At 48.3% G+C, this 23,284-nt stretch overlaps 4 protein-coding genes across 5 annotated transcripts; 1 reads left to right on the top strand and 3 right to left on the bottom strand.

Moving 5' to 3' along the window:
- The first annotated feature begins 596 nt into the window (after positions 1-596).
- LOC117845341 (uncharacterized) lies at positions 597-3,505 on the top strand. 2 transcript variants are annotated; one of them, XM_034726351.2, is made up of 2 exons: positions 597-780; positions 2,436-3,505. In XM_034726351.2, the coding sequence occupies exon 2, from the start codon at positions 2,437-2,439 to the stop codon at positions 3,160-3,162; it is 726 nt and encodes a 241-aa protein (XP_034582242.1). In that variant the 5' UTR covers positions 597-780; position 2,436; the 3' UTR covers positions 3,163-3,505. The 2 variants fall into 2 exon arrangements, with proteins under 2 accessions (XP_034582242.1, XP_034582241.2); XM_034726350.2 differs by having other exon boundaries at positions 2,426-3,505.
- A 1,337-nt stretch (positions 3,506-4,842) lies between these two features.
- Positions 4,843-6,561, bottom strand: LOC117845340 (STOREKEEPER protein). Its single transcript, XM_034726349.2, has one exon. The coding sequence runs from the start codon at positions 6,431-6,433 to the stop codon at positions 5,102-5,104; it is 1,332 nt and encodes a 443-aa protein (XP_034582240.1). The 5' UTR covers positions 6,434-6,561; the 3' UTR covers positions 4,843-5,101.
- A 3,517-nt stretch (positions 6,562-10,078) lies between these two features.
- On the bottom strand, positions 10,079-15,240 carry LOC117844999 (protein disulfide isomerase-like 2-3). Its single transcript, XM_034725869.2, has 9 exons — positions 15,050-15,240; positions 14,795-14,953; positions 12,956-13,069; positions 12,353-12,534; positions 11,983-12,082; positions 11,294-11,470; positions 11,055-11,200; positions 10,509-10,655; positions 10,079-10,431 (listed from the first exon to the last, which is right to left on the bottom strand). The coding sequence occupies exons 1-9, from the start codon at positions 15,170-15,172 to the stop codon at positions 10,257-10,259; spliced, it is 1,323 nt and encodes a 440-aa protein (XP_034581760.1). The 5' UTR covers positions 15,173-15,240; the 3' UTR covers positions 10,079-10,256.
- Positions 15,241-18,067: 2,827 nt separating this feature from the next.
- On the bottom strand, positions 18,068-19,711 carry LOC117845000 (1-aminocyclopropane-1-carboxylate oxidase 1). Its single transcript, XM_034725870.2, has 2 exons — positions 19,464-19,711; positions 18,068-19,290 (listed from the first exon to the last, which is right to left on the bottom strand). Exons 1-2 carry the CDS (start codon positions 19,575-19,577, stop codon positions 18,421-18,423), a joined length of 984 nt encoding a protein of 327 aa, XP_034581761.1. The 5' UTR covers positions 19,578-19,711; the 3' UTR covers positions 18,068-18,420.
- Between the last annotated feature and the right edge of the window lie 3,573 nt (positions 19,712-23,284).

The following is a 23,284-nucleotide window of genomic DNA, read 5'->3' as shown; positions in this document are numbered from 1 at the left end:
TTGAAAATCCTTCAAGCCAAGCGAGCCCTTAACCTCACGAACTAGAAAGTGAGCTTCGAGCAACTCCAACAGACTATCCATTTTTAGTTCTCCATTTGACTCCCTAGTCAAGTTGCCAAAAAATTTCTCTCCATATTAAGTTGCTCATTCCAACAGACTATCCATTTTCCACTCTCCAAATCCCAATAGCTGGGTTTCTCTCTAAAATTTACACTCTCCATCCACTCGAACACCCTCTTCATTTCACACTACAACAAACTTTCCATTTTGCACTCTCTATTTTGTGAGTAGGATCCACATTTGAAGAGTGTGAGAAAGTATTTAGCAAGTTGGATGGGATGTCAATTCAGATAACAACTCTAGCACACTTGTTAGATTTTAGCTCGAAGAGTGGCATGGCAATTTTGTTGGAGATGTGGTCGCTGCTCGCTCCCACTTTCTTTCACAGAAATATTGTTGCTTCCGCAGGGCCAATCGTAGCCGTAGGACATGGATGGATTGGACGGACCGATTCACTTGGGCCTTGGGCCGCGCTAGGTTTTCCACGGCCCACCGTCCCGCCCATGTCGCTGCGCCCACCACACGACGCCACGCCCACAGCCGGCGACTTCTTGACAGGCGACGGCCTCTCTCAAAACGCAACCCCGCCGCGCACCCTCGAGCAGACTCGCTCGGATTCGAGGCCTCCCTCTCAGCCGGCCTCTTCGCCCCTCCCCCCTTCCTTCCAGGCCGCCTCCGCTGCGGAGCAGCCGCCCGTTCTTGCCTCTTGGAAGCAGCAAGGTACGCGCGACAGTTCCCTTTTCGAATCTCCGTAGCTTTAACTCGGGTTCTTGCCTCTCCTTGCAATCTTGCTCCGCCGCCTCTTCGTTTACCTGCAAAAAGTGTTTGCTTTCATTCGGTCTTTGGTCGGTGTGGACGATTTTGCTTCCATTTGGTGATTGAGTTAATTGATTTGATGGCCGGCCCTTTGTTCTTGACGCCGCCGAATCGATCGATCCGGCTAGAATAATCGCTGCATTTAGCGTTTCTTGGATACGGCTGTGTGTTGTAATTTCTTCAAACTTAGGGTTTTGGAAGAGGGCTTGCCCTCTAGTTCCAAGAGCGTGCCAAGATTTGCTGCCGAGGTGTTTTCTGTAGCAGTTATGCTTTAGATCGTTATCGATAATGTGAAGAATATCTTGGGAATTCCAGAAATTGTTTTGTAGAGTACATATATGGCTATCTATTGACAGCAAAAGACTTGAGGAGGTTGGGTCATAATTTTCTTGTTGCCTGCTAGTGCCGATATTAATGTAGACTTTGTAGTAAAATCTTGTCACTTAATAATGCTGAAGCAGCTTCTCTGTTTTCATATGATTTCGAGCTTGTTATTTAAATTCTTACATTTGAGTAGATGTCCAATGGAGTGACCAAACTTGCTGCTACGATGTTCCCTGCAATCATAACGTTGTACACCATGCCCAGTTTCCTGTTCTGATAACATTGTACACCAGGCTCGGTTAGTGTAAAGAAAATTTTAAGAATTTTAGAAACAATATCCTACATGTACACATGCCTGTTTGCTGGGACTTCAGGGCCTTGAGCCCTTGACTGTTATGTTTCACTGCTGATGAGTGATACACATATCTATTTAGGCTTCATGTAAAACCCATTGTTTCTGCCATCATGCTGAAGAAGTTCGTTTAACTATCTATATGACTTTGAGTTTATCTCTATATTTCTACAAGTCACAGAACATTTATGTAGAGGTCCAACATTAGGTACATTCACGTGTTAAGGAACTAAGGATGTGATGGAAGTACTCCCTGCCTTAATTGGTCCGTCGAAATGCCATTTTTTTCCAGTAGTAACAATAAATATCCAAGTTGTCCATTTTTCTGTGGTTGCTTGGATTAGGAATATAAAAGACTGCCTTTGGCAATCTCTGCGGTGAAAATAATTATGCATGTCAAATACATATTATATTATCTCACTGGAACTTGTACTGAACCAACACAAGAGGTTCAAGTTCAAAGTTTGGCAGTAACAGTTTCCATTGAGTTTGTGATCAAAACATGATGTTGGACTTTTTTCTATTTTGTAAGTGATCGAACTGTTTGGTAATTTAATTAAAAATACATTATTTGTGAATGAGGTAGTATCAATGTTCAACTTCTATTCCATGCTTATAGAATAAGAATGAGGATAAAAAAAGAAAATGTGAAAAATTGATTTATTATTGAGCTATCCTTCTTGAGTTTTGACATTGGGATAGGTCTCTTATCCATTTATTAAGAGGTCAGAACAATTAAGGAAAAAAAGAAATATCATTGTGCTTGCAATCATACTGTCAGCCAGGCTCCTTCAATTTTTCATTGTAATATGGACAATGTGAATTTTCTTTTTATAGACTTCATGACATCTTACTTAATATGACATCTTACAGTTATTTTCAGGATGGCCAACTATATGAGGAACAAGAAAAGTTCATCTCGTCAGCTCAGATCATCACATTATCAGAAACCCAGCGGTCATTGCATCTTTAAGAAGAGGGCCGCCAGCCAGGAGCTAGCATTTGCAGCAACAGAGAAATGTGCATGGACAGATGCAACCTGTCCAGTATGCATGGAATTCCCACACAATGCTGTTCTTCTACTCTGTTCTTCTCATGACAATGGCTGTCGTCCGTATATCTGTGCCTCCAACTTCCAGCACGCAAATTGTCTTGATCAGCTTGTAGAGTCATGCAGAAAAGAAAGCTCTGAGGACCCGGATACAATTGAGGTCACATGTCCCCTTTGCCGTGGTGAGGTTAAGGGATATACATTGGTTGAGCCTGCTCGTAAGAAGTTGAATCACAAGAGGAGGAGCTGCATGCAAGATGGCTGTTCATACGTGGGCACATACAGAGAGCTCTGCAAGCATATCAAAAGGAAGCACCCTTCTGCAAACCCGCGAGCTGTGGACCCCGTGCATGCTTTGAGATGGAAGCGGCTTCTATTTCGAAGTTCATTGCAAGATATGATCTGTTCAACAACCTCACCATTGCTGCATGGGTTATTGTCTGCTATGCTGCAGTTTGACGAGCTTATGGCACCTGCTTGGGGTGAAGGTGGTGATCTTCGTGACGCTACCAATGATAGTTCACGGCAAAGTGCTGATGCAGAGACTACTGATTCGTGATCTCTGGACCTGTCTCTGTGCTACAGGGAACCTTACATGGATCCCTGACTTGATCCCCTGCAGATTCACAGTTTCTGACCTGTCAAAAATTCATATGTTCTCAGGGAATGTCCAATCCTCATCTTGAGAAGAAACCGACTGTTAAGCTTTGATGGAGCACTGGTGATATGCTTGTCGAACGGTGTGCGGTTCTTGTTCATACTTCATTTTGGCCTCTACCGTGTCGTGTGATGCATTTTTCCTGTGCATACCTCTCCATTGTATGGCAGAACTGTTTCTTCTGAAATGCAGTGTGTTCCCGTTCAGAAATGGAAATGCACAGTTTGATGGCTGTTGGTTCTCTTGCCTTTCCTGCGTTTACTGATTATTACTACTATTTATTTCACGGGGCAGATGTTGGGTATGAATTAAATGCAGTGTGAAGCTGACACTTAGATATACCTTATGCTTAGATGCATTATAATACTTATGCATCTAGAATAGCTAAAATGATCTATAATTTAGGACGGAGGGAGTATTGATGCAGGACTCTGTAGCGAACAATCGCAAGTTCACATCGAAACAGTCGCATCGATCGTAGGCAGCCATGGTCGGTACGTGGTCCTGTTCAGAATCAGAGGGACGCGTTCAGCGAGGACACCCAAGATCAGGTCTACTTTAACTCTGCAATCGCCCTGCCCCCGAATCAGAAGATGCACGAAGCACAGTTTACATTCCTCAGCATGACAGCACTCCGCAACCAACCAATTTGGGCGACAGTATTTGTGGGTAGCATCAGGAAAGACCAAAATAAACGTCACTCCGTTGTTGGACTCATCCGAATCTCGATCGGAGTTGGTCAAGTGTCAGATCCTCCTCAACCTGTTGGCCACCATAAAAGATGCTTATTTGGTAGCATATGCGTCACAGCGTCAGAAATTTTACAACGTATGGACCGAAATCAACGGCGACATTAAGCTGAAGAACAAGAGAGCACCATCAAGATATACAATGATAATGACTCGCATTCGCGTCATGATCACCAGAATATGAAAGCAGATGAGTAGCTTGAAGTCAAAAGGTAAGCAATATAGAAAACAAAATACAGACTGATTCTCACAATTATTAAAACAAATAGTCTATTTCAGGGATGTAAAAGGCCAGCAGATTCTGGCAGAAAAGCCAACAAGGAACACATTAGTCATAACCCGTTGCCATGGATGTCATAACTTACAGAGGCGCATAGGCACATGGATATAAAGAATTAACATCTATAAATACCAAGATGCGAGTTCAGACAACATTAGAGTTATCATAATCAGGACGGTTTTGGCCTTTTGGGTTAAAGATTTGGAACATGTTTTCATCATAAAGATAAACTATAGTGTCCTAGAACAAGCTCTTTATTCTTCCATGGTACCATCATCAAATTTGATATAGCTTTACCCTGGTTTTGACTCAAACCACAAAACCATCTAAAATTAATCCTCCTACTGCAACAAAAACAGTTTGTCAGACTTTCTCCAAGGGATGACAACATCCAAACATCCCCGATATGAGAACCAACCTAAATCCATTAGGTCCTGAATCGTGACACTGAAGCATAACTCTGATCATGATATTCCAAGATCACCACAAAAAGAGTAAGGCAGAAAAAAAAAAGCATTCACAATGAAGGTGCATCAAAATGAAGTACCAAACTTAACTAAAAACAGAAATTGTATACCATATAACGCGTAAGTTAGCACCTAAGCGACACAAAATACAAGATCCACCAAGAACAAGAAGAGCAGTATTACTCCTTGCTCTGCAACTAGATTCTCACTGAGGCAAGTGCACCTTGACCACAAAAGTTAAGTAATTCATCCACAGAAACTCTATCTAGAAACAAAAGAAGATACCGATTGCTCCTTTTAACAGTGCACTACTCACCCACCAAAGATCACCCATTACTCCTTAGTCAACCCTCCAATGCATCAAGCACCATCTTCACTGTCTCCTTCATCAGTTCCATCCGGCGCAGCTGGTGTCTGATCTCTGTCAACCTGAACTTCCGCAGCTTTTCCTCCATCCCACGAGCTTTGGGACCTTCAATCAACTCAAAGGCCTTCTTGAATGCCACCCCATGCGGGTGCTCCTTTGACAGATCCTCAACAGTCTCCCAAAGGTATGGATACGCATCCTTTCCCTTCTCAAAATCAAATTTCCCTCTGCTATTCACATTCACAGCCCCAAAACCTGCCACATTTCCATTTGCCATAGTGATTGGCCTCAACCTCCTGTTCTTTCGGGCACGGTCATCCCTTCCACTATCCTCATCCTCATCACTCTCTCCAATCTCACGTTCCTCTTCGCTCTCACCACCACCACCACTAATCTCATACCCATCACCAGCAGTACTTCCTCCACCAGCAATATCAGTTGTCCCCCAAACCCTCTTACCAAGCTCATAGACACTCTGGTCATGCGGGGTGGGCAAGTCTGGATCCCTCCCATTCTTGGCACGGGATGCAAAAAGGTTGTACTTCTGTTTGAGACGCCGTACCTTGTCACTGACCTGCGTCACGGTTACCTGAACACTGAGCTCGCTCTCGATGTGGCCGTGGAACTTAGCAATGTCATGCATGGATCCGGGGAGAACGCCACGCTTGGCTCGGCACGCGGCCAGGCCGCGAAGGATGACGAGCTCGTCGGCGGGGCTCCAGAGCCGCGACGGCCTCTTGAGCTGCTCCACGGAGGACGGGACGGCGACGCTGCGGGGGCGCTTGCGGCGCGGCTCCGTGAAGGAGGGGACCATGGAGTGGCGTGGCGGGTCCATGGGGCGCGAGCTGAGGGGCTTGATGGCGGCGGCCTCCCCGCGGGGCGGGCGCGGGGCCGGGAGCGGTGAGGCGTTGCCGTCGTCGGCGGAGTCGGCGCCGTCGCCGGCGGCGGGGTCGGCGTCGGAGGCCGCGCCGTCGGATTCGGAGGCGGCGTCCGGGGAGCGGGAGCGGGAGGGCGGCCTGGGGCTCCTGGGCCTGCGCGACGGCGACGCCGCGGCGCCCTCCTTCCGGAGCGCGGGGCGATGGTCCGCGTCGGAGTCGTAGGCGGCCCCGGAGTCGGATCCGGCCGCGGCTGAGTCCTCTGCCGCCATGGCAGCGGCGGCGGCGGCGGACGACTTAGGGTTAGGGTTGGGCGGCGGCGGCGTCTTGGACGGCGACGGGGAGGACGGGTGGTGCAGGGGCGCGTCCGCCTCCGCGTCGGAGGCCTCGGACGCGGACCCCGACGGCGCCGCGGCGGGGCGCTTCGGTGCCATGCGGGCGCGGGGGGCGGCGGGCGGGGCAGCGGGCCTCCGCGGTTCGGGGTGGTTCGGCGGCTGCGGCTGCGGCTCCTCTTCCTCTCCTCGCGCTGGTGTGAATCGCGATGCTCTCTGCTTGGGCCGGCGACTCTTTGGGTTGGTTGGGTCCTACCCCTGCTGTACTGGCGATTTTTTTAAGGGCGGCCGGCGTGACGCCGCGTGGGGTTCGGTTTCGGTGAGGAGGTGAGCCGCAGCCCGCAGCCGGGTGGTTCTTCGTTCAGTGCGGCCTGCGGCGGACTCTGGGTCCGGCGCAGTCCGGTGCTGGCCGCCTGGCCCACCGGCCGTTGGTTGGATGAATCCTCTGTCATCTTGGCCGGAGTACGGGATCAGTGGAGTTTCAGTTGGTTGATGCCAATCATCCCATGAGCCCGTCATCCCACTTTGGATACGAGATGTTAAATTTTAAAAAATATCACATCAGATATTCGATGCTAATTAGGAGAACTAAATATGAGCTAATTATAAAACTAATTGCAGAACCCTGTGCTAATTCGCGAGATGAATCTATTAAGCCTAATTAATCCATCATTAGCAAATGGTTACTGTGGTACCACATTATCAAATCATGGACTAATTAGGCTTAATAGATTCATCTCGCGAATTAGACTCCATCTGTGCAATTAGTTTTGTAATTAGCCTATGTTTAATACTCCTAATTAGCATCCAAACATCCGATATGACGGGTGTTAAACTTTAACACCTTGTTGCCAAACAGGCCCTGAATTTCCTCCTTCCCATGGATAAATTGGCAGGCTAGCTAGATATTTGTGTTTTGGAAGCTGCAGTTTTGGCTTTGCATTGCAGATTTTCAAGTGTACGCTTGTTGTACCAGGTACCAACTACCACTGCTGGCATCTGTGGTACTACTCGCTGGTGTGTGTGTCTGAGTCTTGGGGGTGGAGCTCTCGGCTGAAGCAGGGTTTTAGGTCCCATTTGGAGATAGGGAATAAAGTTTACTCCATATCACATCGAATATTTAGATACGAGTATTAAGAGTATTAAGAGTATTAAATATAGATTAATTACCAAATCAATTGGATAAATGAAGGCTAATTCACGAGATGAATTTATTAAACCTAATTAAACCATGATTTGACCATGTGATGCTACAGTAAATATGTGCTAATCATGAATTAATTAGGCTTAATAGATTTGTCTCGCGAATTAGCCACGGCTTATGCAATTAGTTTTATAATTAGGGGATGTTTGGATTCTTGAGCTAAAGTTTAGTCCATGTCATCGAATGTTCGGAGATTAATTAGGACTAAACATGAGTTAATTATAAAACTAATTACACAGATGGAGGCTAATTCGCGAGACGAATCTATTAAGCCTAATTAATTCATGATTAGCAAATATTTACTGTAGCATCACATTGTCAAATCGTGGACTAATTGGGCTTAATAGATTCGTCTCGCTAATTAGCATCCATCTGTGCAATTAGTTTTGTAATTAGTCTATATTTAATACTCCTAATTAGTATCTAAACATTCGATGTGATAGGGACTAAACTTTAGTCATGTGTTATTTCTTTCATTCTTGCTCGAGCCGGATGATGATAAATTCGAACGAACTAAGTTTTTCTAATCGGTATCCAACATCCAATGTGACATGACCTATAAAAATTAGTACATGAATCTAAACACCTCTTTAGACTGCTGAGGATAGGGCGACAGGCTTTGGGTGCAGGCTAAAGAATGCACAAACAGCTCCCCAATTTATGAACTACTCCTAGTCGCTTTCCAAAAAATGACCAAGTCATCAGTGAGACAGTGTCAAGATAATTGCTAGCCCGGTGTGTCTTCGGAGCACAGTACAATTGGCAGAGACGTCGCGATTACCAAGCTTTCCAATGATAGTGTTGCGTTTGTCATCCTACGCTAGTGCTCCAGCGAAAGGCGTGGGAAAGTAGGCAGGAAAGTAGGAACACACAGCAATCTGCCTCTTGCAAGTTTCAACGTGCCTTTGGGCAAGAGAAAGCTGTGGCTCGTCATCGTTCCTACGGATTGTATGGATACAATTGCTAAACTTCAATAGGCATATCAAATGTTCGGATACTAATTAGAGGATTAAACATGAGCTAATTACAAAACTAATTGCACAGATGGAGTCTAATTCGCGAGACGAATATATTAAGGTTAATTAATCCATCATTATCAAATGATTACTGTAGCACCACATTGTTAAATATGGACTAATTAGGCTTAATAGATTCATCTCGCGAATTAGACTCCATTTGTGCAATTAGTTTTATAATTAGACTATGTTTAATACTCCTAATTAGCCGATGTGACAGGTACTAAAGTTTAGCAGGAGGTGTCCAAACACCTTAGGTGAAATGGTAGCGTCTTATCCAATGATTTTACTACTTCCTCCTACCACGAATTCAACTTTATCCTAAGTAAAATAATTTCACATTAATCAACTGTATCAACAAAAATAGGGGACAACTACAGCTCACCCGGGTGAAATAGAGCCCCTCCTCATCCAAAATTTTCTTCCTCCCATGTGCACCCTTTATTCTCCAACTCTGGCCAAATTCTGGCAAGATTAGGGGTGCCGGGGTTTAGGGTCAAGGGTTCAGGGGTTAGGGTTTTGGGATTTTCGGGGTTGGGAACTCATCGACGGACCTAGAGGGAGGGCCGGCGGCGGTAGGCCGGCCTAGCGGAGGTGGCGGGTGTGGGGGCGCTAAGGTGTGGCGGCGGGGGCGCAACTGGCGGGGTGGTGGTGGAGGACAGTTGGGCAGGACCGGGGCGGGGGTGATGATGGCAACGACGACGGTGGCAGGAAGCGGCGGCAGGAGGGGAAGGAAAGGCGGCCGGCACGGGCAGACTAGGGTCCCGCTGGAGCTCCGCGTGCGGACGGGTGGAGGCACGACGGGGCGGCGGCGGGAGGTGGAGTCGGGGGGTTAGTGGGGAGTGGGGAGAGGGGAGAAGAAGATAAGGTAGAGAGAGATGGAGTTAATCCGAGCTGCCGATTTTAGATCCAATGGTTGAGAAATTCGAGTGAGGGGAGCCCCTGTTTCACCCGGGTGAGCTATAGATAGTCTAAAAATATGTATTATCTTAAGAAAATAATTATGGCTCGGCTTAAAAGCAAACTAGATGATCTTAATTGCTAATACGTGTGAACAGTACCGATCAAACATTTCAACAGCTACCTCCTGCTGATCTGCTGGCGACTATGGAAGCAGCGCAACAACCTGATCTTCAATGGTGTGCCTCCGTCCTCTCACCTCTTCTGGGTAGACTGCAAGGAAGATGCACTCCTATGGCGCCACCGATTGCCTGTGGCAGATAACAGATGACTGGTGCTCCACCTTTTCTTCAATGTAAAACCTACTGTGTAAACATCCCCTAAATTTCAAATTGCTGAACTCTCTGATGGAATGGCATTTGGCTTGCCAAAAAGCCCATGAATGAAATCCAGGTGGGGATACCCCCGGGGTTGACCCTAAAATAAAAACGTGTGAACAGAGGAAGTACTCCATGCATCAATCCAATGGGAGCATCAGAGCATGTTCTGATGGGAACCGTTTGTTGCGGCAAGCAACCACCGCAGAACTAACTTTATTTCAGGGACAAAAAGGAAAAAGAAAAGGGGGGCGCCTCTCACATCAGTTCTCTTTAATTAAAAACCGCTCTAGCATCCAATATAACTGACAATAAGCCCACTAAAAATCGTACACTTCAAAGAAAACAAGTAAAACGTCAGAGTTCCTCAGATTTACAGCCTGGCTAATCGGCACCCTGATGACAGATCAGTTCCAAAATCATCAGAATCACAACTCATCATTTACTGGGGAGCTTTCGCCCATGAGCTCGTCAAGGGAGAACTCATCCTCTACAATTTCCTCTCCATCCTTGCCGTCCCATGGCTCGGATGGAACTACTGTCGGGGAACCGTTCAGGGGAAGATTTCCCTTTCCACCGCGCCCTGCTTCCTTCACAAACTCGCTGCACAAGATGCCTTCATGTTAATCGTCTGGCAAATTAACATTAAACAACGGAAGCTATAAGCCCAATGAGCTTACATGATTTCATCGTGCTGGAAGGCACTACGTAGTGGAGCGTATGCGCCTTTCTTCACGTTGAGAGCAACCATGGCGGGATAGCCATAGCCACCCACTCCAACCTGGTTCTCAAGATCAGCTTGCTTACCAGCAGCTGTCCAGACAAAACTGCAAGACAAAACGTATCCTGGCTCAGGATGTGTGTAGTTCAAGAGAGAAAAAAAGGGAGTTTTCAAGACATAACGGATTGTATCAAATGATTTTATTGAGTCCAACTCAACATAGAACATTCATCATTGCACAGTCAGCTTGCACAGTCTATTGTTTGATATATCAAACTATAAATTTTGTTCACGCAAGGTTACTCAGTATCTTGTTTCAACTCTATATTTTAGCATTTCAAATACACACCTGTTACCACTGAATGCCAATATTAGTGTTGCTTTTGCAAAGGCGCTAATGAAAAATACTGTATTGATTAAACTGTTGGCCTTTTCCCCTTCTTTGAAAGTGATGAACGAAAGACACATTTTGGTAAAGTCTGTAATTAGTTCAGCTGATACTTGCCTGTATGGACTCTTTTTGAACTTCTCGGCAACAGATAGCAGGAGCTCAAGGTACTTGTTTCTTCCTTCTGCCTTTGAATCAAGGATGTCTGGAAGAAATGATACAAAGCAAATGGCAGCAGAAGCGCACTTCTCCTCCATGACATCCTACAGAAGCCAAGCGTTAGCATCAAACATCAACTGTAGACTAACTGGTCACCATAAATTGTCAGTATCATGAAGATGAAGGTTTGGTCTTACCGGGCCAGTCAACTCAGAAACTTCAGCTGGACCGGAGTTGACTTCCAACTGCTCCAATGCAAAGGACTCAATGGCAGATGCAACTCTAGCCCCCTGGTATGGGAATGGGCTCTCCTTATCAGCACCAAATACCAAAATAGTAGGGAAGCCTTCAACCTTGTACTTGCTCATCAAGGACTGTAAAATACGAGAAGTTGAATAATAGTGAATTAGTAATCAAGGACTGCCTCAACTCCTGCCAATATGCATTTAGACATCAAACATCATTTCACTTATCATCATAATAAAGTGGTATTTGAAACGACAAGTGATGGGATTTAGCTCCAAATCAAATAGCTCATGGGTCAAGCTAGATCATTAAAAAAATTACTTGGTGCAGCTTTTGAATAGAAGCTTAGCTAATGTGCTAGCAGATTAAATATTAAATAGCAAGAACTCAGCAGGAATTTCAAATAAAGAATGCTATTATAGCTATGTACATATTAGTCTAGTCACTAGTAACCAGCTGGGGAATACACTGAAAGTTCTGATGAGATTGACAAGATGGGCAATACAGGAATGATGCAATCTAGGCTATTTGCAGAGATTACTTCTACAAAAGGCTAAAAAGTAGGGTTAAGGGATGCATACAGAACAAAATATCATTACCAAAAGATGCCAATAAACTTACAGAACAAACAAAGACACACCTTTTCAGCATCACAATCAACATGGCCTAGCTTCACTTGGCCCTTCAAGTTCTTCGCAGCCCTTTTCCATTCAGGTGCCAATTTCTTGCAGTGCCCACACCTGAACCAATGTATGCATTAAACTTCTGAAGCCCCCACAATTAATAAAGAATATTATAGAACGTACTTAGTAGGAGATGACTAACATGCAAGACAACTAAGGAGAATGCCCCTAGAATACTTAGTAAGAGATTAGTAAAATTGTACACAGCTTTGTTCAACCTCTTTTTTTCCTTTTCTACTTGAGAATAATCATATGCTAACTGGTAGTAAAGAATGTATAATCATCCAAGTTACATGATGAACATTACGTGTGCAATAAGCTCCATACCATGGTGCAAAAAATTCCACAATCCATAAGTCCTTGCTTTTGATGACAAGTTCATCAAAATTACGTGAATTTAGTTCAACTGACGCACTTGGTTCATTTTTCTCACTTGAACCTCCAGATGCCTTGCCACTTGAACCTCCAGATGCCTTACCATTCAACCTATCTCTAAGAAGGGCCTTGACCTGTGCATAGCAGAACACAATCAGAATTAGAACAATGAATTGGATCGATCAATGCCTACTGGAGAATAACTTCATACTTTAAGGCACTGGTTAGGATAGTCGTGTGTCTAAAAATACATAAACAGCATAATAAAAACCCACAAAACTATTTTCAGTTACTAAAAAGATAATTTATGTTTTCATAATACAATGAGATCCAAAGTCATTTATGCTAGAACACAGAAGATTCCTCTTAACTACTGAAGCTAAATGGTCTGCAAAAAACATAAGTGCAAGAGGTTTGCAATTTTGCACATGAAAATAGAGCAGAGAAACTCATGCATAGTAACCTAGTATATAATAAAAGTGACTGAATAACTCATGCATAGTAACCTTGTATATAGTAAAAGTGGCCATCTAAGTATGGTTTGGTGCAACAAACCTGTGACAGAGCAAATTCTACAATTGGCTTTACATCTCTTGCTCCTTGATAATCAACTGGAGGTTTACCAGGGGCAAACACCTTTATAGTTGGAAATCCCCTGATTCCATATTCCTTCAAAAAAGATGCATCAAGGATCAGCAAATATTTAACTAAATTGATAATGTTCAGTGCACAGATCTACAAACGATAATAATTACTCAAGTCAGATAAAATTTGTGATTACCAATTTGGCATTACTTCAGTCCTAATGACGATTTGGAGAAGTGAAACAGAAGAATTATAAGCCTATATAAAGTCAATGAGGTATCCTCTAGGGTCATTTTACCAAGATTATTTCAATCATATTATTTAACCCAAGTTTGTATTGGCTTCTTTGATTTCCCACAGTGAGGCTTATTTAACCCAAGTCACTTTACCAAGATTGATTTCATCTCACTGTGAGGGTGCTTATTGCATCTGGTATTGATTATTGGGGCTATTTCATCTTATGGGTGTTTTAAGAGCCACATTAAAAATAAGTTTCTACCAAAACATAAACATTTTGTAAATCAAAATGTACACTGAAAACTCTAGAGATTAAATTCTAGCCAATGCAAGAATGTCAACAGATATATCATTAAAATTGTACAGCTTGATACCTTTTCAACCGTTAGAGGTGCAAGTCCTCTATATCAAGCATAATCAAACCAACAGAAACTCAAAACCACTCACAACTGATAATGCCTGATAGCTTGACTAAAGGAACCTAGAAACAGATTACCAAACTTTGGCAAGCACCGTTTGAACTATATCATTTTCAGCAGAATTCTGAAGCACCACATGAAATTTACTGTACTGAAGTAAGACTATTTGTATGATTAGTGGTAATGGAACCTGGAAATGTAATCAGGTTTTTCGCTACTGCTATTAGAATAAGGTAATGTAAAGTTGCCATGCTCCAGAAGTCCAGATACTTCCAAATCGCAACAAATTTGATGCATAACTTTATACCCCCCCCCCCAAAAAAAAATTAACAATTTAGATGCAGTAACCACCAATAAATTTAACAATGATAGACTGGAGCCATCAAATAAGTGCTAGACTGGGTCCCTAGGTCGTGTTTTGTTAGTTGTTACTAGGCTGTGGCGAGTATGTAACTTTGTATTTAGTGGGTGTGTGTGGGTTTCTATATTCGATCTGGGTGTATCCAGGATAGTTGTACTATTTCTCTTCTACCTTAATGAAATGACATGCAGCTCTCCTGCGTAGTTCGAGAGAAAAAAAATAAGTGCAACAGTGAACACTGACAGTGAACACTGATGAATCCTGGAGTATTCTGTGCCATTCTTCAGCAGAATTCTGATTCTGAAGCATCGCATGAAATTTACTGTACAGAAGCAAGACTGGTTGTTTCATTAATATAAAAGGAACCAGGGGGTTTCCCTCTGGCTCTTAAAACAACTTGCTGTGCAGAATTGCCATATTCCACATAGGAGTTTGGTTATGCACAAAATATCAGTATGAACTGCTTTTTCATGGTGTTTAAGAAGAACTGGCTACCAGTAAGTTTACCATTCTTGAACTTAAGCCACCAATCAGTGCGACACTGCAGTGACTGCACTGCTGAGGAGCGCAACAAATGAACAAAACCATCCCGGGTTCAACATTTCGATATCAAATTAAACTGGCATCAGTATGCTGCGTGCATCAGTAAGCAATTATCACCTAATAAGACCAAATTACAATACAATCGCAGGAACTGATGCCGAGATCACTCCACTGAACAAGTAGATCAACACGCACACGAGTGGGCGAATCATAAGCAAACGAGAAGGTTTAACAGGGCAGCACGCTCACCTGCGCTAGAGCCTGGTGCGCATCGGCATCGAGGGCCGCGACCCTCGCGACGCCCTTGAGCACGCCGGCGGCCTTCTCCCAGGCGGGAGCCAGCTGCTTGCAGTGCCCGCACCACGGCGCGAAGAACTCAACCAGCACCACGCCGTTCGCTTCTAGCACCTGCAGTAAAATCAAAACGGACCATACCCGTCACGCATAACACCGAATGGAGGCGCCGATCTGGTGGCGGAGGGGGCAGCGGGAGGCGAGCCAGACCTTGGATTTGAAGTTGTTGGGGTTGAGCTGGAGGACGGGGGAGCCCGCGGAGTAGAGTGCGGCGGCCGGGGAGGCGGCCGCGGCGGCGAGGAGGAAGAGCGCCGCGAGGACGGCGGGACGCATGGCGGAGCCGCGAAGCTTCTGGAAGCGGGGGAGGGGAGGAGACAGACCGTAGCGATCGGCCCCCGTCGTGGTGCTGGGATTTGATTTAAGCCCTGCTTCCTCGCGAGAAGACGGACGCGTGTGCCGGCCAATAGATGCCCTCCACGTCTGATGCTTGCCCACGTCGGAGTGGCTTCGCTTCCTGGCGCGAGGGCATTGGTGCGGAGTTGAGCAGCTGGTGGACTTGGAGCACCGTTGTTTCAGCGAGCGCGTTTGCGGTAGGACCCATAGTTCAGAGACTTGATAGTGGACGCCGTTGTCTGGGCTTTCTTCGCAAAATGTCTATCGGCTTTAAGTAATGGGCTCGATTGGGCTAAGTTACCAGGAGAAGGGATCGGCATTGTCAGCCCAGTAAAAATGTAAAATGATGCAGTCAGTAACTCGGTACCAGTACTAGTGGACGGGGATTGGGTGATAGATTGTTGGAATAATGAAGACCTTTATGCTTAGGAACGGACGTATCTGCTCGTACTCATGTTAGATCTGGTGCATTCCCGAATCTAAGAGGATATTCACGTCAACCCGTTAAAATTAGCCGTCCAATCCACCATGTCACGCTATTGGCTATCAGATGCGGGTCTGTTCGGGTTTCCACCCGCTGTAAGATCCGAAAGCTCGTGAACTCTCTTGCCGCATCGGCCGTCATCCGTCAAGCCGTCGCTCTTCCTCCTGTCCGCCCCCCGCCACCCGCGTCGCCTCCTTCTTTCTCGCCGGTCCGGCGATGAAAACAATGTAGTTGGAGATGCGACACGAGCAGATCGATCAGTTCCGTGCCTTCTCGTTGTTCAGCGTTGCCTAAAAGGAAATGCGACTCCGGAGCAAGGCGCTGCTTCCGGCCTCCGAGCCGCTTAATCCATCCTCAGCTGCTCAATTTGCCACCGCCTCCCTACTCCTCCTCCCCACAGTATCTCCCTCCCTACTGCAGGCTCCACCTCTCCCGCGCCATCGTGGCGTCATCTCCCGCTCCATTGTTGCCGGTCACAACGGCTACCGCATGGTGCGGCTCACAGTGATTGGACCTGTCACAGGGAGCTGCCGAGGACCAGCAGGGCAGCAGGGGGATTCTATTTGAGAGGTCCCCAGGGCGGTCAGAGCGGCGTCGGCGACAAGCCACTGTGGGGGGCTTCCCGTCAACTCCTACGGGGGTGTCCGGAACACCACTTTACCTGTCACATCGGATGTTTGATACTAATTATGAGTGTTAAATATAGTCTAATTATAAAACTAATTGCACAGACGGAGTCTAATTCACGAGATGAATCTATTAAGTCTAATTAATCCATGATACAATGTGGTGCTACAACAACCATTTGCTAATGATAAATTAATTAGTCTTAATAGATTTGTCTCGCGAAGTAGACTCCATCTGTGCAATTAGTTTTACAATTAGCTCATGTTTATCCCTTCAATTAGCCTCCGAACATCTGATGTGACCCTACTAAAGTTTAGCACTCATATCCGAACACACCTTCGGTTACATGCTCGCTGAAATGCCAGCACCGATTTGCTCTGCAGATCGGCAAACAAACATGTGCACGCGTGCAGCTATGCTTCGTGCACTTCATTTCTCTGTTCACTGCTGTTTCTTTGCCGTTTTATATCTCTGATGCAGCGATGCCATCAATGCTGGAAGCCAAGACTTCCAGAGAGGGATTCTACCTGTGGGCTAGCTCATGCTGCACATCGCCGATGAGTCCTTTCTCACCAAAGAAGCCAAGCAAACAGGTCAAGTTTTTCTTGCAATTTGGTGATCCCACTGTTTATCCTGTTTTCTTTGAATTCAGTAAAAAGAACATAATTTACTCCACTTGACTGAACATTTGTCAATTAAGGGCGTAGATACTGTTTTCTGAAGTTCACAAGCTTATTTTCATGTGCCAAATTTTATGAACCCGATGGGATTGGCATTTTGAACTAAGTGCTAATCCTGTGACAATCTTCTTTCATGAAATTTACTTGCAAGATCCTTAACTCTACATTTCAATTGAGAATGTCTTGGTAACCAATCATTTATTGGTGTTGAGCTTCAAGTGCTAATCCTATGAGTTAACCTTATATGCTTGCATCTTTATGTCAATACTGGATACACACTGAAATCATTAGATATCAGTTTGGCTAATTGCCTTACGGCCCAAGGACATGGCACAAATTACTTTTTATATTCAGCTTTAGTAGTGATTGCTAAAATTTCTCTTTCTTAATGAAGCAACTGATGTTTTACTAAAGGGACATAACGTGGATATAAAACGGCAAAGAAATTCATGGAAACAGCAGTGAACATAACGTAGATATAAAACAGCAGAGAACTTCTACAGCAGATTCTGAAACATGAAGTTCATCCATGTGCTGATGTGCACATTGGCAAAAAGCAAATTTCTGAACTGCGCAAGTGCTCGTATGATATAATGTTAGTATTTAGATAAATAATGTGCACCGGCTTCACTTTGCTGGCTTAAAATCTTTGTCCACACAATCCTAACAGTAAGCAAGAAATAGCGTCAAAGCTTCTTTCCTGTGAGCTGCCTTTCAAAATACTCAAGAAAATGACTCAATGCAAAAATATTTGGAAGCTTGAGAAGTTCAGAAATGCAGCATCATATAGTTCGCATTCTGCAAATGTCTCTATAGGAATTTTGACACTATGCTAAATATTGTACATAGACCTACTATCTTATTGATCCATTTGTCTATATCATCGTTCTTAAATCTCAATTAGTACCATTTATACAAGAGTAGCAATGTGCATATACTCTGCAAGACTGCAACAGTGCCAACAAGATCACGGGTACTATGGGCGCGCCAAAGGCGCGCCAGATTTCTAGTTACAAATTCTATTGTTGAAGAATGGTTCAGATCTTTGAAAATATAAAATAGGATAAATTTCTTTCCTGCAATTTGAAATACAGGGAAAAGGGGGCTCGCTGTAACGGTAGAACTACAACACATGCTGGTCGAGACTCGAGAGTAGAGCATCAACGAGACAACGACACAGCGAGGATGCCGAACACATCGTACACTAGCTAGATAGGCCTATATATATATATATGGCCCATTTATTCAGCATACTACCACACAGTGACCTCGCCGTACTACCACTCCACTAGTTTTCTGTAGGGAGACACGCACAGCATCTTGTCATCCAGCACTCCAATGTGCTACTGACACGTACAGCTCCGGCATTGAGGCCAAGACATGCTCTGCCCGCTCTTTCACGCGATGGCGATGCGGTTGGAGGTCTCGGTCTCCATGGACTTGAAGGCCTTGAAGCGTGGCTCCTTGGCCTCGAACTTGTGCCGCACATACAGCTTCATGTAGTCCTCGAACACGAACTTTGGGTACGCCGCCGAGGCCTCGTCGGCCTTCACCAGCGCCGGCGCCGGGAAGATGACGGCGTCACTGCCCGGGTTGTAGAAGGAGGCGATGGACATCCTGTTGCCGTCGGTCTGCGCCACGACCCGGTGCATGACGCTCTTGTACCTGCCGTTGGTGATCACCTCCAGCTGGTCGCCCAGGTTGACGACGATGGAGTGGCGCGTGGGCGGCACGTCCACCCACTCGCCGTCCTTGAGCAGCTGCAGCCCACCGACGCGGTCGTCCTGGAACAGCAGGATGATGCCGCCGGCGTCCGTGTGCGCGCGCAGGCCCTTCACCAGATCCGGCCGCGGGCACGGCGGATAGCTGCTCACCTTGGTCGCGAAGGTCGGGGCGCCCCTGCTGGGCCCGCGGAAGGCGCGCGCGAGGTAGCCCTTCTCCAGGCCAAGGTTCTCGCACAGCAGGTCCAGCAGCCGCTCCGCCAGCGCCTCCAGCTCGCCGGCGAACCGCCTCATCGCGCGCCGGTACCCGTCGTCGAGGTCGGGGATGTCGGCGAGGTTGGACTCCGGGAGGTGGCGGACGAAGAAGGTGCTCTCCCAGTCCAGGTTCTCCGCCGCCTTAACGCCCTGCGCGCCGCGGCCGTCGCCGTCCTTGAGCGCCTTGCTCGCGAACTCGAGGAACCGCTGCTCGCGCACCCGCTTGTAGTGGTCCTTGGTCAGCCTCTCCACCTCTTCCATCAGCTTCGTCGAGATGCCATGGTTAAGAATCTGCACCAGAGTAGCAGAAAGGAAACAGAGATCATCAAGCATTTTTCTAGAAAAAGAGAACATCAAGCATGCATCGACGAGAAAATTAATCGTGTTCTTGTGTCAAGTTGATTTCTCAGTTCAGATTTTATTTGTCCACCGGTAGTGTTGTTAATTTTGTTGTGCCTGCGCACCTGAAAGAAGCCCCAGTTCTCACACGCATCGCGCAAAAGGTCCATTGCCGCCGGCCTCTCTTCCCCGGCGAGCAGCCCCATGTCGATGATCGGGAAAGATGACGTCGGTGCCATTTCTAGCTCTCAAAATAACCCCGCAGATCTTCCGCAAAGCAAACAAAGACTGGCTATTTCTCTCTTCCTGTCTCTAGCTAGTGCTCTAGGCAAGACTGCAATGCTCGTAGCTGTTGTGAGAAGAACTGGGGCGTCCGTGGTGCAATATATAGGCTCCAATATGTCCATGCAGCCCGCGACCCGTTAGCCCGGCACAGAGCTCTTTTTGCCCCGAACCTATTCCGACCCAGCATGAAGTTCTTCGGGCCCATGCTAGCCCGGCCCGGTAGCTCGTGTCGGGCGTGGACTGCCACCCCAACACGACGGACGGTCCGGCTCGACACGATTTCTAGATGCCGACTCGAGATGGCCCGTTAACTCCTTCAAAGTTTACACTCACCCCTCCAACCTTATCCAGTTATCCTCACCCTATCTCAAAATCCCACCCACACAAACGCCTCCCTAGCTCCCCTACCATCCTCCAAGTCCCGCCTCTGTCTCCCCGCCTCCCCTACGGCCTCCCACGACCACCTCCTCTCCGGCCTCCACCTCCCCTCCAAGCTATAGGATCCGCCTCCCTACAGCCTCCCTCTGGCGACGGCAAGCTTGGTGGCTACCATGGCGAGGGGCGAGCGGGCGGCGCCGGCGTCAGTGCACAGGGAGTAGGCCGGGGTCACCGCTCCACCTCCCCTCCCCTTCGCCGCCACCGCCCCCCTCTCCTCCCTTTCGCCGTCGGCATCGCTCTGCCTCTCCTCTCCTCCGCCGTCAGCGCCGCTACCCCCGCCTCTCCTCCACCGCCAGCTCCGGTCCCCTCCCACTCCCACCCCACCAAGCCACCGTCTTCCTCCCTCGCGAAGGCGAGCTGCCGAGCCTAGAGACCGGCCAAAAGGCGTTAGCAGAGCTACCTCCCTCTACCCCTCCCGGTGGCCGGCACGGCGGCGACAGCGAGCAAGCAAGCGGTGGCGACTAGCGAGTACCTGGTGGAGGCGACGGTGGCAGCACGCGGGAGCAGGCGAGTGGTGGCGTGCAGGGGGTGGCTTGTTGAGCAAGAGGCGACGGCGGCAGCATGAATAGGCAGCTTGTCCAACAGGAGGAGACGGTGGCCATAGTGGCGCACAGGGAGTAAGCCGTGAGGGTTCGCCGTGCCTCGCGGTGGTCCGAAGCCGGCCATGCTTTACGGGCTAGCCCAGCACAAAATGGGCCCATGGGCCCGTGCCTGGCCATTGGTGCAGCCCGTGGGTTAGCACAGCCCGAGGTATAGTGCTGCAGGCTCGGCACGAAGTTGGTCGAGCCTAGCCGGGCCCGTGTCAAGTCGGGCCGGGCCGCCCGTTTGGACGTCTATAGGCTCCAAGCCTGTAAGGCTGTAATCGTAACACGATATTCTACGAGCCCGTAACTGTAACCGAACGAATCGAAGTTCGGAAGCTGCCCCGGTGGTTAACACTACCGGGTGTCAGCATCGACGGAGACCGCTCCATGTGGGATACATGCTGGATCACGGATGATGGGTCTCGCGCTCGGAATTATTCGTCCCGGCCCGGCCCCCACACCGCAACCGCGGTACGTGTCTTGGATAATCGGTGGGCGGCAGGTGAAAATTGGCCCGGAGGTCCCTCTCGCCGCCTGCTGCCGCGGCTGCTGCCTGCCGGCGCCCGGCTGCGCCAGGAAGCCGCGTACGCGGTCTCGTTGTTGAAGCAAGAAGCATAACGCACGGCCAGAGTTAGCCGTGGTTAGTGGTTACAGAGAACGGAGCCTCGGAATGATCATCCGCCGGTTAGTCGTATACCCGTTCGCTGCATATGCGTCCCGGTTGAGCTGGCGATGCCACAAGCGGGGGGCATGGATCGTGGTGTAGGTGTAGCCGTAACATGGAAATTTTGTCGCCTTGCCGGTTTGGTGCAAATGACTAGCACGCCGATGCGATGTCCCCTACATGTCTGTTCCGGCTACCGGCAATCTAGCACGGCAGACGCACATGTCCAGGTCAGCTTGCTAGCAATCTAGTCATACGAACTTTGACCAGGTGCAATACCCACATCCCGACATCCGTTCAACCCCACCCCATGGTCCTTTTTGTCCTTAGTATCGTGCATTGGTCTCTACTGCCGTGCGAAGCACAAGCGCAGTTTTGGTTCGTATGCGTTCGCGGATACTGATCAGGCACGCACGTAAGCCGGTGACCGTATCACCGCTGCAGCTTATGTGCGCGTCTGCCATGGCCCATTGCCAAACAAACACGGCGCCGCCCCCGCCCGGCGCCGCGCTGCTCCCCCGCGCGGCGCGCGTCCTGCCGAGCCGCTAGGCCAGTCTGCTCGCTCCTCGGCGTCCCCCGCGAGCCGCGCAGCAGACCAGCCACGTGGACCGTGGTGGTAGGCGCGGCAGCGCGCCGCGGGAGCCAGCCTGCAGAGCACGTACGCCGCGCGCCCGTGGCCCCGCCCCGTCCGGTCCATACGCACGCCGTGCCAAAAACAGCCAGCCAGCGCGCCATGGTCCATAAGCACGTCACTGCAGAAGGGAATTCCCTGCAGAGGCCATCACGTACGCACGCACGCTCCCATGTGCCGGCCGAGAGGCGCCCGCCGGACCCGTCGACCGACGACGTGGAGGATTTAAGGCACGGCATGGCCGGCCGGGACGACGACGCAAGCGGCGGGGTCGGCGGCGTACATTCGGGCGACGCGCGCGGGCGGCGGGATGATTGCTCCGACTCCGACCAACCGCCGCTTGCCGCGCACCGGCGATCAGAACGCATGCCTGGGCTCAGCCGATTGGCCGACGCGGCAGCTTTTTGACTCGTTCTGCCTGAGTACCTGACGGTACGCGCCGTCCGGGCCGATCGTGACGGCACGGGCGTGGTCGGCTGCGGATCGGGATCGAGCGCCATGGACAAACATTCATTCCGCGTTGCTAATCGCGTACGGAGCACTCCTGCTCGTTCACGTGCCATGGTCCACCTTCTTCGTTGGGGTGCAATGCACCCGCCGCGCTTGCGCTCGCCATCGGCCACCAGCGGCTGCTAGCTAATCTCGGTCGGGGGTCACAGATGTCAGATGCAATGCACTCAACGAGAGGCCTTGGATTCCCGAAATTTGGGAGATGTTTTCTGGGACCGCCGCGCTGGGATAATGTCCACAGATTACCTCGGAGCATGACTTGGATCGCCATCAGTTAGCCGCCTGGTGGCTACTCTCAGGAAAGCTTTCTCTTGTTCAGACTTCGCATTCAGGGTTACTCTTCTGAAGGCTGCGGCCACGATCCTGTTGTGTATCTCTTGTACAGTGTCAGTTTCATGCTTTTATGCCTGGACTAGCTCGATCGGAGTTACAGTTCAGACGTCAGACATTGTTCCCGCTAGCTAGCTCGACGAACTTGCCTTGGCCCTCTTCATCAAGAACAAATTCTGGAAGTTCTCTTTAACCGAAACGACATTGACAGAGCATATACTATGACTTTTGTAGTGGAATCCGAACAGTCTCGTGGCCATCGTCTATCAGATGAGCTCAGTGTGGCTAGGGCTACTAATAGGCTGCCAAATTATAGAAAGCTACCGCAAAGCTTTTGCTCCGCGTTACGTGTCAACAAGCCATCTCCAAGTTGGCTGCAGCTTCTTTTCCTCCCCCTCCTGGTCATACTTTACTCCTTTCCAATCATGCTGCACTCATGTGTTATGCTCGGGACAGCACTCCGTGAATGTTTTCACGGCCGACATGCAATGGTTCCCGACCCAA

Source organism: Setaria viridis, chromosome 2 (assembly GCF_005286985.2).
Source record: "Setaria viridis chromosome 2, Setaria_viridis_v4.0, whole genome shotgun sequence".
Classification (NCBI taxonomy): domain Eukaryota; kingdom Viridiplantae; phylum Streptophyta; class Magnoliopsida; order Poales; family Poaceae; genus Setaria; species Setaria viridis.
Note: the sequence above shows the minus strand (reverse complement) of the source record. Positions and strands in the feature narration are given on the sequence as shown.

Coding starts and splice junctions, on each gene's coding strand:
- LOC117845341 (XM_034726351.2), top strand. CDS start 2,437: ATGGCCAACTATATGAGGAACAAGAAAAGTTCATCTCGTCAGCTCAGA.
- LOC117845340 (XM_034726349.2), bottom strand. CDS start 6,433: ATGGCACCGAAGCGCCCCGCCGCGGCGCCGTCGGGGTCCGCGTCCGAG.
- LOC117845000 (XM_034725870.2), bottom strand. CDS start 19,577: ATGGCACCGACGTCATCTTTCCCGATCATCGACATGGGGCTGCTCGCC. Junction 19,291..19,463: donor AGAACTGGGGCTTCTTTCAG/GTGCGCAGGCAC, acceptor ACTCTGGTGCAG/ATTCTTAACCATGGCATCTC.
- LOC117844999 (XM_034725869.2), bottom strand. CDS start 15,172: ATGCGTCCCGCCGTCCTCGCGGCGCTCTTCCTCCTCGCCGCCGCGGCC. Junction 14,954..15,049: donor CCAACAACTTCAAATCCAAG/GTCTGGCTCGCC, acceptor ATTTTACTGCAG/GTGCTAGAAGCGAACGGCGT. Junction 11,471..11,982: donor TTGATTGTGATGCTGAAAAG/GTGTGTCTTTGT, acceptor CGTATTTTACAG/TCCTTGATGAGCAAGTACAA.